The 12,603-nt window shown below is 42.5% G+C and overlaps 1 protein-coding gene across 1 annotated transcript; it reads left to right on the top strand.

Moving 5' to 3' along the window:
- The first annotated feature begins 11,185 nt into the window (after positions 1-11,185).
- On the top strand, positions 11,186-12,157 carry Ccdc160 (coiled-coil domain containing 160). Its single transcript, XM_035450176.1, has one exon. It carries the CDS (start codon positions 11,186-11,188, stop codon positions 12,155-12,157), a length of 972 nt encoding a protein of 323 aa, XP_035306067.1.
- The last annotated feature ends 446 nt before the right edge of the window (positions 12,158-12,603 follow it).

Below are 12,603 nucleotides of genomic sequence, written 5' to 3'. Positions count from 1 at the left end.
ATTTATCACATTTTTAGAAACCATAATGGTCAGTGTAGGCCTCACCAAGAGGCACTAGGACTTGATCAACAACTTAAGGGAGATAGTTCTTTGGGCATGTCTGTAGGGGATTATCTTGATTGTTTACATTGAAGCGGAAGACCCATCCACTGTGGGTAGTACCATTGCCTGGCTAAGATCCTGAACTGTACAAATGGGAAAAGGGAGCTGAGCAGCACCATGCAGTCATAATTCTGTTTTCTGATATGACCAGTTGCTTCAGGCTACTATGCCTTGACTTCTCTACCATGAAGAGTGTATTATTGAACTGATCCAGAATAAAGTCTTTCTCCCTTAAAATGCTTTTGTCAGTATATTTTACTATTGAGGAGAATAACTGATACGAAATCCATAAGGTTAAGGTAACTTTTAATAGATAAACACCAGCCAACAGCAAGCCAGAGCATACCAAAAGCAGCAAGACAAGAGAGCACCCATGTGCCTTTTCTGTCCCTTTAAACCTCCCCCACGTCACCCTGATATCACCTGATCCGGCACACATGTAGCCTGTCCTTGGGAGGTGTGGTTACCGTGTCTCCCTACATTCCCCTTTTAGTCTAAAAGAGGATTAAAACATAACAGTGTAAAGTATCCAAAATTAACAATCATAAAGGTGAAATACAAGAAAATAATCTGCTATGTTATATGCTAACTATGTCTATTTCAACTAAACCCTAAAGTCATCTAAAAGAGGTGTCCAAGCCTGAACACCTCCTTCCAATCCCAACCATAAACAATAGGAAGCTATCCCTAACTAGGAATATACACTATCCTAAGTGACAGCAATGGGAGAAAGGGGGTGTAGCATCCTCCAAGTTACTTCCTGCTGAAATGGGACGACAATAGCCTCGTGGGGTCCTGTAGGAAGAAAATGTTAGTATAGTGAAAGTCTTGGAAGGATTGTATCCAGTCCATGTTAACTGGGATTCGCTTAATTGAAGATCTTGCAACAGGAAGAAAATCTAATACTGGGAGGTAAGGAAGTAAGATGTGTTGATATTCTGGAAAAAGAGTATTAAAACAAAGGGAACAAGTTGAGCTAAGTTCTTAATGATAGAGAGAGACATGGGTATTTTCAAAACAAGATAGCCAGTCTGCTGGAGTGGAGACAGCAAGGTGAAAGGAGTAGGGGGGGGGTTAAGGACTAATTAAGAACAGAGGTAGGAAGATCTTGAAGTAAATAGACTGTAGGCAGGCACACTGAGACAAATTATGTTCTCCTAAAAGCTGTGCTCAAATGCTCATCCCTGGTACCTGTAAATGTTACCTGACTTAGGAACTGGATCTTTTCTAACACTAAGATGTTAAGATGATGTCCAGCTGTGTTAGCATGGGCTCTCATCTACCAACTGGTCTTGTAAGATGAGAGAAATTAGGACACAGACATACTCAGACAGGAGACAGCCATGGGAAAACAAAGCAGATAATGTAGAGGGAACACAATGTGAAAGAAGGCAGAGATTGGAATGATACATCCAGAAGCCAAGGAAGGCCAAGAATTGTTGATAACAGCCAAGCCGGATGAGAAACAGATTCTCCCTCAGAGCCTCCAGAAAGAACCAGCTCTGCATGACCTTGGCTGTGTTCTTCTGTGCGCTGAGAACAGCAAAAGAATAAATGTCTATTGTTTTAAGCCTCACAGTTTGTGATAGTTTGTTATAGCAACCCTGAGAAATAGACCTAGTGAACAAGTATAGAAGCAGTTCCGTGATTGCAATAGTCCAGTCAAGAAGTGACAAGGGCCAAGATCCAGGTGAGTAATGGTAGCGACAAAGCAGTAAGAAACAGATCCTAGATTCACTGAGAATGTGCAGCCAAATTCCTATGCTGAAATATGAGATGCGGAATATGATTAATGTTATCTATTATTGTCATTGCCTGTAATATATATATTTTTGGGGGGGAGCCTAGAAGTGTACAGATTTTCATTGCTCAGTGCTCAGTTTGGGCCTGTAGAAACTAGAGTTGGTTGATAGGGCAATCAAAACAGCCTGCTTTGCTGTGTGGTCAGAAAGTAAGTTAAGTTGTTTCTCTGGGGTTTTCTATCCTACATGGTAAAATGACAATACAGGCTCTACTGTATGGTTTGTGATTCTATTATTATCAAATAAGCACCCTGTTGTCTCAGCACTAGGAATGGTTGCAGAGCATAGTAAATTGGTTTTTGGCTTTCGTATTCATCCAAGATGTCTGTTGTACTGAAAACTGAAATTTCATGTCCTTGTGGTTTTTGAGTGTTTGCCATTTGATACTTCTAGAACACAGAGGAGTGAGACACCACATTTTCAACAGAACTACAGCAGACCCAAGTAATCTGCATTGCTCTTTCACCCAGGAATATAGCAGTAGTGTGGAATTGCTTTAAAAGACTTGCAACTCCACCTGAAATAAAGATTTGGTGTGATTACAATTCCAAATTCTGTTTTTCATCAGTGTAGTTGTGTTTTGATTCCAGGAGAGTAATGGAATTACGGAGGAAAATAATGACAGTTGCTATCTTTTCTGTAGGATTTACTGTCACATACTGTTCTAAGGACTTGAAAATGATTAACTTAGTCTTCACACCACTCTCGCAAGTGAGATACAATCCCTCCCATTGCGCAAATGAGGAAGCTAAAGCACAGAGCAATCAAGATGTCTTTCTTATATTAGTAATGGATGTCATAGCAAGCAAAAGTAAATGGAGCTCTTTTAAGACAATGAAAACCAATGATAAAAACAGGGCAAATTGGAAATTTAGTATCAAGAAGCCTGACTAATCCCACAGGCCAATTCTGTCAAGGTCTTCAATAATTGACACATTGACAGGAGACATCCACCTCTCCCCCACCTCTCTCCCTTGTTGACTCTAGTTCTCTAAGGAGGAAAAGGCAGCCTGAGAACTAGGCCTCAGGGCATCTGAGTGCAGTCAAACAACTGTTAGATCTAACCAGGTTTGAACTTTTGAAATGTATCTGCAGTATTGTTTCCAAGTCAGTCACTTGTTAGGTCTTCTTAAATTAGGTTGTCACTTTTTAAAGATTTATTTATTTATTATGTTTACAGTATTCTGTCTGCATGTGTACCTGCAGGCCAGGGAGGGCACCAGATCTCATTACAGATGGTTGTGAGCCACCCTGTGGTTACTGGGAATTGAATTCAGGATCTCTGGAAGAGCAGGCAATGTTCTTAACCTCTGAGCCATCTCTCCAGCCCAAGGTTGTTAATTTTTAAAAATGTGCTTAAATCACCTTGCTCTTGAGATTCCAGAGCCATCATTTCCTTTTCTTCTTCTTGGGTCCAAGAAAAAGACCAACTTTCTTTCTTTTTTATGGCTATGAGGGTTTGTTTGTATTTATTTATTTATTTTGGTTTTTCGAGACCGGTTTCTCTGTTTAGCTTTGGAGCCTATCCTGGCACTCGCTCTGTAGACCAGGTCGGCCTCGAACTCACAGAGATCTGCCTGCCTCTGCCTCTCGAGTGCTGGGATTAAAGGAGTGTGCCACCAACGCCTGGCAAGACCAACTTTCTAAAGAGTCACTCATTACTCCATCTGGTGCTCCAAGCCCACGAAATTTTGTGGAATAAATAAATGATCCCCTTGGAGTTTGATTAGTCTGGTAGCATGGTGTAGATTCTTCAGTCATCAAAATGGAGATCATTTATTTAATGCCACAAAATGTCATGATTGAAATAATAATATAATGAAAGATAGGAGTTTTGTTGCCTGAGCAAACCCTTGGCAGTTGGAGGTAGCTTTAAGGAGTCAAGAGAGTATTTGGGTAACTGAAAAAAAAGCAAACAATTTTGCTCTGAGAATAGTGTAAACTAGTTGTCCTCGAAGGTTTTTTTTTTTTAATTCAAATGGGTTCATGAAGAGCTTAGGCAAATTCTTGAGTGATAAACAGAGACAACATGATTGAGAGACAGATCTAATCTCCCACACAGGCACAGCTAAGTGACAAGACTCTTGATTCGAGATTCTTAGTACTTGGCCCACTGTAGAATTTCTGGCTAAGCCTGAAAGTGCTAACCTGCAAGGGTGTGCATGGGGATGGGGGTATAATGCAACCCCACATTATTAACAACCCGACTCCAACCCAGAACTTCCAAAGCAAAGCTTCCATTCCACCATGCAATTAATATACCAAACCTAGGGATTAACCCTATGCAACTATTACTCCATCCCTCCACAGTCAATGATCACGTAGACATGAGAGTCTCCCAGACCCATTCTAATAGTCCCACTGGTGGGTGGGTTTGCCTCACACATTCTTGACCCTTCCTATTCTGACTCAGCGTCTTCTCTCTGCCTTCCTATTTCTTGCCTGGCAGAAGCCACCAAGGTGGCCGCCCTACTGGGCATGCTCAGTGCTCTGGCCCAGCCTTGACTCCCTGACTAGCAGTACTCAGCCTGCAGCGCCCGGTCCCTTCAGTGCCCGGTCCCTTTAAATCCATCCGCGTGGTTGCTAGGCAACAGTGCGGCCCGCGCTGGAGCTGCACTGCAGAGGCTCTGCCCCGGGCCAGCCTGGCTGGGTCGCGGTGGCTAGCACTGAACAAGGGGCTGCCGCCTGCCGGTGGTGGCCGGCTTCGGGGAAGAGTGGACAGGGCTCTCCAGACCGCACCCGCTCTCCCAGGTACGTCTGTGGAAGGGACATCCTGGGCTCCCCTGGCGCGCCCCCTCTTTACCCCCTGACTCGCCCTGCAAGAAGGCGGAAAACCAAGGAAGTCCCAGCAGCAGGGTTTGTTGTTGTTGTTGTTGTTGTTTCTCTTGAGAGCTCCAGGCGGGAGCAAGCAAGTGTTTGGAAAAAGAAGAAACAGGGCGTGGGAAAGGGGCTATGGAAGGAGAAGTGGGGTCAAGCTTGTCCATTCCCCCGCCACCCCCCCCCCGCCCCGGCCAGCTACAGGATCGGGACTGGAGAGGTGAAAAGTGTCACACCTGCAGTGGGGGTTCTAGCAACACCTTCTTTTCCATAGCAGCAAGGATGGCAGGAGTTTCAGTTAACCATTCACAGAGAAAAATCTCCAAACTATGCATACAAAGCTACAGCTTTATAGCAAGAATGTGACTTCCATAGTAATAAAGTCTAAGCCTTGGGAACTCAGGTGACTCCGGATCTTTACTTCAAGAAGGAATAATTTTACACTAATAACAAAGAGTTGGGGGTGATAACCATACACAGTATCCAGTTTTTAATTGTACTTTGTTTCTCTCACCATACTGGTCAAACAATAGAAAAGTATCTGTCCAGGGAAGTGGACACTTGACCCATATGTTAAGGCCCCAAAAGATGAAAGCAAAAAGCAAGATCACTTCTCTGTGTCATGTTTTTACAAATGAGGTGTACTCTAAGGGAGGGAAGCCAGCCCTTTGCTAACCGTTGTTCATGATCAGCAAGCTTCTGTCTCACCACCAGTGGCTTGTGTGTCCCATGTACACTAAGAGTAAGGAGACACTGTGTCACTGTGATTCTTGTCCCACTTGACAATTGTATTCCCTGAGGAAGGAAGTCAGGGGCATAGCAGTTGGCATAATGTATTGAAAACTTAAAAGGAGAAATTACTTCTGTCTGGTGGCACATTTCAGATAGACCCATGGACATTCTAGGTGTAGCATGTGTGACTTTGATGCATTCTTCAGAGACTAACAGGGGTTTGGACATTCTTGAAATTATATTTCCTGACTACACTTCAGGGGGTGGGGGTGGACTGTTTTTTCCAGCTCAAGTTGGAGGAGACCAGTGACATCCGGTCTAAGACCTTGGACCTCAGGAAGGGTAAGTACAGTTATTCTGGCTGTTATCTCATCCTGGGAGTTTAGAAGCCCAGAGTCTTGCCCAACATAAACCTTCAACTTTGTAACCGAATCATCAGTCTTCATTGTCAGTATGCTTTCAAGACGGCCTCATAAACATTCAAAAGCAAAGTGCCCTGAAGACTTTAGCTAAGCCAAATAAACTTCAAGGGAAAAATGAAAGCCCTTGCCCTAAAATGTCATCCAAAGCACTTTGTAAGCTAGAGAGGAGATTATGGATTTTCTTTTCTTCTTAAAAAAACAAAACCATTCAATTAAAATCAAGTGTTACCAGATACCAGTGTGACCATTATCCTTGGCTCTGGGTCTGAATGCTTGCCCCTGTTAACAGGAAAAAAAGGAGTATGACAGCTACGTATGAAGTGGAAAAATGAATTTCCTCATAGTTTTGAAGAGAAAATGTTGAGCTTTTCCTGTAGCCAGTGTTACAACTTCTAGAAACATCGGCAAATGTGCATATGTAGAGTTAGCTGTGACGCCCCAGTTACTGGGATTGGGACTTAGTCCTGGTGTCAGGGATCACAGTTCTTGAGGTGGGCCATTTGCTGTTAACCACCTGTGAAGTCGGTTCATCACCTCTGTTTTATACCTTAAAACTGTGCTTCCTGAAAGATGAGCGCCAGGATAGCCAGGCTTCTCTCATCTTCCTCTGCCCCAACCTGCACTTAATCCTTTCCCAAGATTTCCCCTTTCCATCTTCCCTCAGTTTATCTAGTAAAGCATGGACATCTGCTTGGGCTGCACACAGGTCACTTGGGTCTTCATTTTGTTATTACGTGGTTTTTTACAACTTCAGGAAAGAGGGTGGGGAAGGTATCCTAGAGGAACCAGGTCAGAATTGTCTCTGTTTCCTGCCTAGAAGCAATGAAAATTTAAAAAAAGAATGTTGCAATGCTTTCTTTGTTTTCTTTCCTGAGACAAAGTCTCACTCTTTAGCTCTGACTGGACTAACTCGATCTGTAGACTGAGCTGGCCTCGAACTCACAGAGAGCTGTCTGCCTTCCATTGCCTCTTGAGTGCTGGGAATAGACCTGCACCTCCATGCTTAACCGAGTAACGTATTTTCTTTTGCTATTTTGGCTGAGCAGTTTTTCTGAGGGTCAAAGAGTGGAAACCACTAAGAATAAAAAGAGGGTGTTCTTTGGACTAAAAGGGGGCCCTTTGTTTTCACCTAATGGTCCCTAAGGGATTACTGAAAGTCAGGCCTTTTAAAAAAGATTTATTTTTTTATGTACATGGGTATTTTGCCTGTATGTACAGCTACATGCACTACATGCATACCTAGTATGATGGATCCCCTGGAACCGGAGTTACAGACAGTTATGAGCTGCCATGTGGGTGCTGGAAGTTGAACTCAGGTCCTGTAGAGAGGAGCAGCAAGTGCTGTTAACCACTGAGCCATCTCTGCAGCCTGAAAAGCCAGTTGAGGGAAGCTGACTAGCTAAGTAGTGACAGACATTGCTCAACATTGGTTGGGGGAGGTGAACTTTGCCAACCTTCACTCCACGTTTACATAGCTTGAGAAGGAGATGGGCAAAACCTCTGACATCCTCCCATAAACGGCTTCCCAGTAACCACCTACCTGTGCCAGAACAAACAGCTGCACTTACAGACTTATATTTATACCAAGATAGTTCTGAAAATTGGAAACCATACCCTTATGTAAATGGGATAATAAAACAGAAGGGAAAAAACATATTGGTATTGTGTCAGGAACTTTCCCAAAGCATATTATTTCAAATACAAATATTTTAGAAAACAAATAATTAAGTTTTTCTTCCTTAATGGAAGATTCCTCCCCAGGGCCTGACCTTGAACATGAAAGAGAAGTGGTTTTATTGATTTTTTCTTTCTCAATAAACAGTAACATATCATTTTCTGAAGCTGTATAAAGATAGATATATTTTCACCTAGTATTTTCAGTACAATGATATATCTGAGAGTCTTAATAAATAATCACTCTTGGGTTTGTCCTCGACGTTAATATTATTACATCACATTATGTTATTAATTCACTCTCTATTTGTTACATCAGTGATTCCAAAACTCTTTTTTGTAACTTTTTTGTTTTGTTTTTGAGACAAGGTTTCTCAGTGTAACAGCTCTGGCTGTCCTGGAACTCACTCTGTAGACCAGGCTGTCCTCAGACTCACAGAGATCCACCTCCCAAGTGCTAGGATTAAAGATGGGTGCCACCACTGCCCAGTCTTTTGTAGAATTCTTGACTTCAAGTGATACTACTACTTCAACCTGTCTAGAAGACTCCTCCTCTTCCCCGTCTTCCTCTTCCTCCCCCTCCTCCCCCCTTCTCCTTCTCGTCCTCCTCCTCAGTTCATTGGAGACATCTTTGACACAAATCTTAAGCACAGAAGTTAACAGAAAGAGAGGTGCTCAGGAAATAAATAAGACATACCCCACATGTGTAAGGAAGAGCTGCCATTAAGTAGCCAACTGCTTTGAAAAAATATAAAACATGAGGCAAGCCATCCCTCACTGCACAAAATGCCCCCACTACTTTGACACCATAAAATAGTCCCCAGAGGATAGATAGTAATATTTTCAGGTGGGACACCAATTAGAACGATCAGAAATCCATAATTAATTCATGCCAGACACAAATGTAGATACAGTTGTTTAATATAACAAGGCAGTCCCAATGCCTTTTAGGGAATAATTGTGTAAGAGCTCTAATGTTATTTTTGTCATGACTATTTTTTTCTGTCTGTGTTCTGACAGGATTCTTCGAATTTTTCATTTCTCTTGGGTCTTTCAGGGGTCAATGTAAAGCTGAGTAGACACAAGAACAAATGTGCACACTGCCCATCTGAAAGGGCATGTTTATACTTCCAGTAATGGCTTTCCTTCTGCTGAGGCAAATTACCTAGTAAAGTTGATTGAGAACAAAATGGCTGCCAGGCCAAGATGGAGGGATGTCATTATTTTTAAAGCATATTCTTTGTCCTTGCTCAAAGTCCTCACAACATACTTGTTCTGCAGTAGCAGCAAACAGCACTGAAGAAGGTGCCTCTGACAGCTTTCACCCTTCTTTGGAGCTTTGCCATGCTCCAACTGAATGTGGGAACAAGTCCTTAAAGGCTGTCTTGCCAATGAAAGAGAAAAGGGAGCATCTGGGAGACCCCTTGACCCTGCCTGTGGAAGCCTGGGGAGAGGAATGCCAGGGAGCCTTTCAGACCTTTCTTTCTCTCTTCCCCTCCCCCAGTCAGCTTTTCTCTCCTCTTGCGGCTCCTTAAAGGATAACCTAAGCTCTGCAAACAATGGAATCTGTTCTTTTGGTCTGTGGAATGACACCTAGCAGCCGAAGGAAGGGGGTTTTCAGAACAAGCACTGACCTGGAAGACAGGAGCTGGGTTTTATCACGACAGGCTATGTGGCCTTGCTCAAGTCACTCATTTTCTCTGAGGTGGTCATTTAATCAATGGACTCCTCCAGGTTCTTGGATAAAGGACTGGATTTCTAGGATTCATTGAAAGGTAAATCCTCTGTGGCACTCGGGAAAGTCTACCGAAGAATGAGGAAAAAAGATAGGGAAAAATGAAAAAGGGTTTTTTTTGTGTGTGTGTGTAAGAGAGAGAGAGAGAGAGAGAGAGAGAGAGAGAGAGAGAGAGAGAGAGAGTGCACATCCGAAGAGCAACATTAAAATCATTAATGAAGAGTTAACTTCTACATTAACTTCTGTGTGTACCCATTCCTCTGTCTTAGATGTTTCCCTCCTTGTATGTGCAGGTGTAAAGTGAGTGGCGTCACCTTAACTGCACACAGCTCACCTCTTTCCTGATCAATCCCATCACTATCTTCATGCAGAATCAGGTGAAAGCAGACTGTCACTTGGTCAGTCATCTCTCTCTGCCCTTGCTACCATTACAAGGTTTTTTTTAAACAGAATTCTCTGGTAAAATTTTGACTTTTGAAAAGATGTGGCGCACAAGCTAACCCTGCTGTCTTTCCTCTTGCATCGGTTCCTTTTCCTCATGATTGACTGTTGTTGCTCTCTTGACTCACTTATGTTGATATTTCTAAAAATGCAGAGAGACCAAGATTATGATCGCCACTGCATCCCAGGACAGGCATATCATAGATGCTTCTGGATCATGACTAAAAGAATAAGAAAAGTCAGAAACGTCTATTTCTAGAGAAAAACCATGATTCTGGCAAATGTACACCATGAATTTCTTGTCTGGGTTTGTCACTATGGTCTGGGAATGGAATCCAGGATTTGTTACATACTAAATAAACAATCTGTCACTGAGCTACACTCCAGCCCTGATTAACTAAACTTTTTGGGCTTGTTTGTTTTTTTGAGACGGGGATCTCATGAAGGCCAGGCTGATCTCACACTCTGTGTAGCCAAGACCGGACTTGAACTCCTGGTCTTTCTGCCTCCACCTCCCTGGAATGCTGGAGTTACAAAGTGTATGCTACCTACCACACTGGCAGGAATTGCCCTCTAATTTTTTATCAACTTGGATGCTGGTTGTGATTTTCTAGGCTATGTTTTCACCTAAAAATTATACTCAGAGTCTGTATAAGAAAACACTTTTTAGAGGCATGTAGATCTCTGTGAGTTCAAGGCCAACCTGGCTACAAATCGAGTTCCAGGACAGCTAGGACTATACGGAAAACCCTGTCTCAAAAAAAAGAAAAAACACTTTAAATAGTATCAATATTTTCAATTGTTGACATGGCAGCTCAGTATAAAATTGCTATCCGAACAGAGAGAATTCTGTATACTTGGCAGTCTTTCCTAAAGGCAAAGCCTAAGACTGGACTAGCAGGAATTCATAGGTCAAGACAGAAGGGCATTTGGCAGAGTTTAGTCATGAGGAAGTCTGCCTGGTACACTTTACCAGAAGCAGCTCACATTGCATGAAGCCTTGAAGTTTCAGTCACTTTAAGTAATTCTGCTGGAGAGAACTAGACACGAAGTAAGACACATCTTGAAGGAAAGGGTATTAACAGTATTTGCCTAGTAATTTCAAAATAACCTTTTTGTTATGTTAAAGCAGTCTGTTTTCTTGCGTGCAGTTGCCTTCCCATAAAACTCTCTCCAATGAATAACTAAATATGTTCATTTACAGATTCTATTTCGTGGGATGGAAGTGTTTTCAGGAGCAGGTTTTTGCAGAACTTAGCTACATTAACCCTTTACATTTATAAACAAGGGAAAGAGGTCCAAGTCACTTTGTCGGTTTGAAGAGAGCTGGCCCTCAAATATTCAGGTGCCTTCAGGTGCAAACCGGCATTCTTCCTTCTTTCTACTACTGACTACCAACGGAGATAATTGGCTTGGTTTTAACTTTTGTTTTTCAGAAAACCAAAGAGGTGTCCAACAAAATGGATGCTAGACGAAAGCACTGGAAAGACAATATGCTCACTCCCCTTGTTAATGAGCATGATGTTCTAGAAGAGGCTGCTCCTCTTCAGTCTTACTCTGAAGAAACACCTGCAAACAAACCCAGGAGGATGGGGAGAATTTCTAACTTTTCCAGTAGAAACTTTCATGAAGGAAGTAAATTTAAGAGAAAAGACTATTGTTCCCAGATAGTGGAAAGAGAACACAACCCGAATTTACGAGAGAGAAGGATGAACACGCCAAAGAATGTGGCAAACACAAATGCTGCTGCCTGGGACTTGCGTGATTGGGATGGTGCAACCAAGGAAAGTTCTCACAAAAGGGAGAGTGCCTCCGCGTGGAATAAGAAGGAACTGCGGGCTGCAGCACATGGCACCAGGAAGAAATGGACAGAACCAATCCCTCCAAAAGTCCGCCTGCACCTCCTGAACGAGGAGCTGGGAGATCTTAACCTGAAATGCCGGGCGATCGAAGAGGACTTTGAAAATGCTGAAAAAGAACTTTTGAACTCTCGAAAGGAAGCCTCGACGAAATCTGTCAATTTTCAAGAACCAGGAACGGCTGCTTCAAAGAATGACCGGGAAATGCAAGCTTTAAGAAACGACCTGTCTGAAAAAGCTACAAACGTGAAAAACTTAACCGAAGAGCTCCATCAAGCCAAAGAAGTCATGTACAGGTTGAATCTGGAGAACAGAAACTTGAAAGACGCTGTCAAAAAAATGAAGCGTGAAACTGAACTCAGTACCGCGCTCCTGAGGGAAGAGATGAAGTTGTTTTACGAGCTGGAAATGGAAAAGATCCGCTTAGAGCTGGGTGCCCTCAGGAATGAGCTGAGAGCTGAGAAATCCCAGCGAGCTAAGAACACCAGAGCCCTGGAGTTGCTTGGAAAACATGTTGCTTCCCTGGTAAGGTCACCGCATACAGCTGACCACTTTACTGGGAATGTTTTTTAAACTTAAGAGAAAAATAAAGCCTTTCGCCAGGCAAGCCATTGAGTCAAATCGATGTTTATTGTACCATGTATTTGTGTACTGCTAAAATGTATTTGATAGCTTGTAATCTTTACGGTGAATCAGAATACCTACAAATAATGCAGATGTTAACTTTGAAATGACTGGTTTTGTTTTTGTTTGTTTTTTCTTTCCGATGAAGTTATTGTGAGAATCTGAATGGAAACTCCTGAAACCTCTTTATTTATATGGGTGCACATATAATATCGGTAAAACAAAACAACACCAAAACCCCCAAAGTATTCACCAGGTCATGGGGAAATCAGAATCAGCAGCATTGTGTGATCTTGTAAGCCATGTCCTTGACATATCGATGTTTCTCCCATCCGTGGTCATCAATGTGAACAATAAAAGTTTTGTTTACATGGATAAGCATAAAATATGCCTGT

This window comes from Cricetulus griseus, chromosome X (assembly GCF_003668045.3).
Source record: "Cricetulus griseus strain 17A/GY chromosome X, alternate assembly CriGri-PICRH-1.0, whole genome shotgun sequence".
Classification (NCBI taxonomy): domain Eukaryota; kingdom Metazoa; phylum Chordata; class Mammalia; order Rodentia; family Cricetidae; genus Cricetulus; species Cricetulus griseus.
This window is presented reverse-complemented; position numbering and strand designations above follow the sequence as displayed.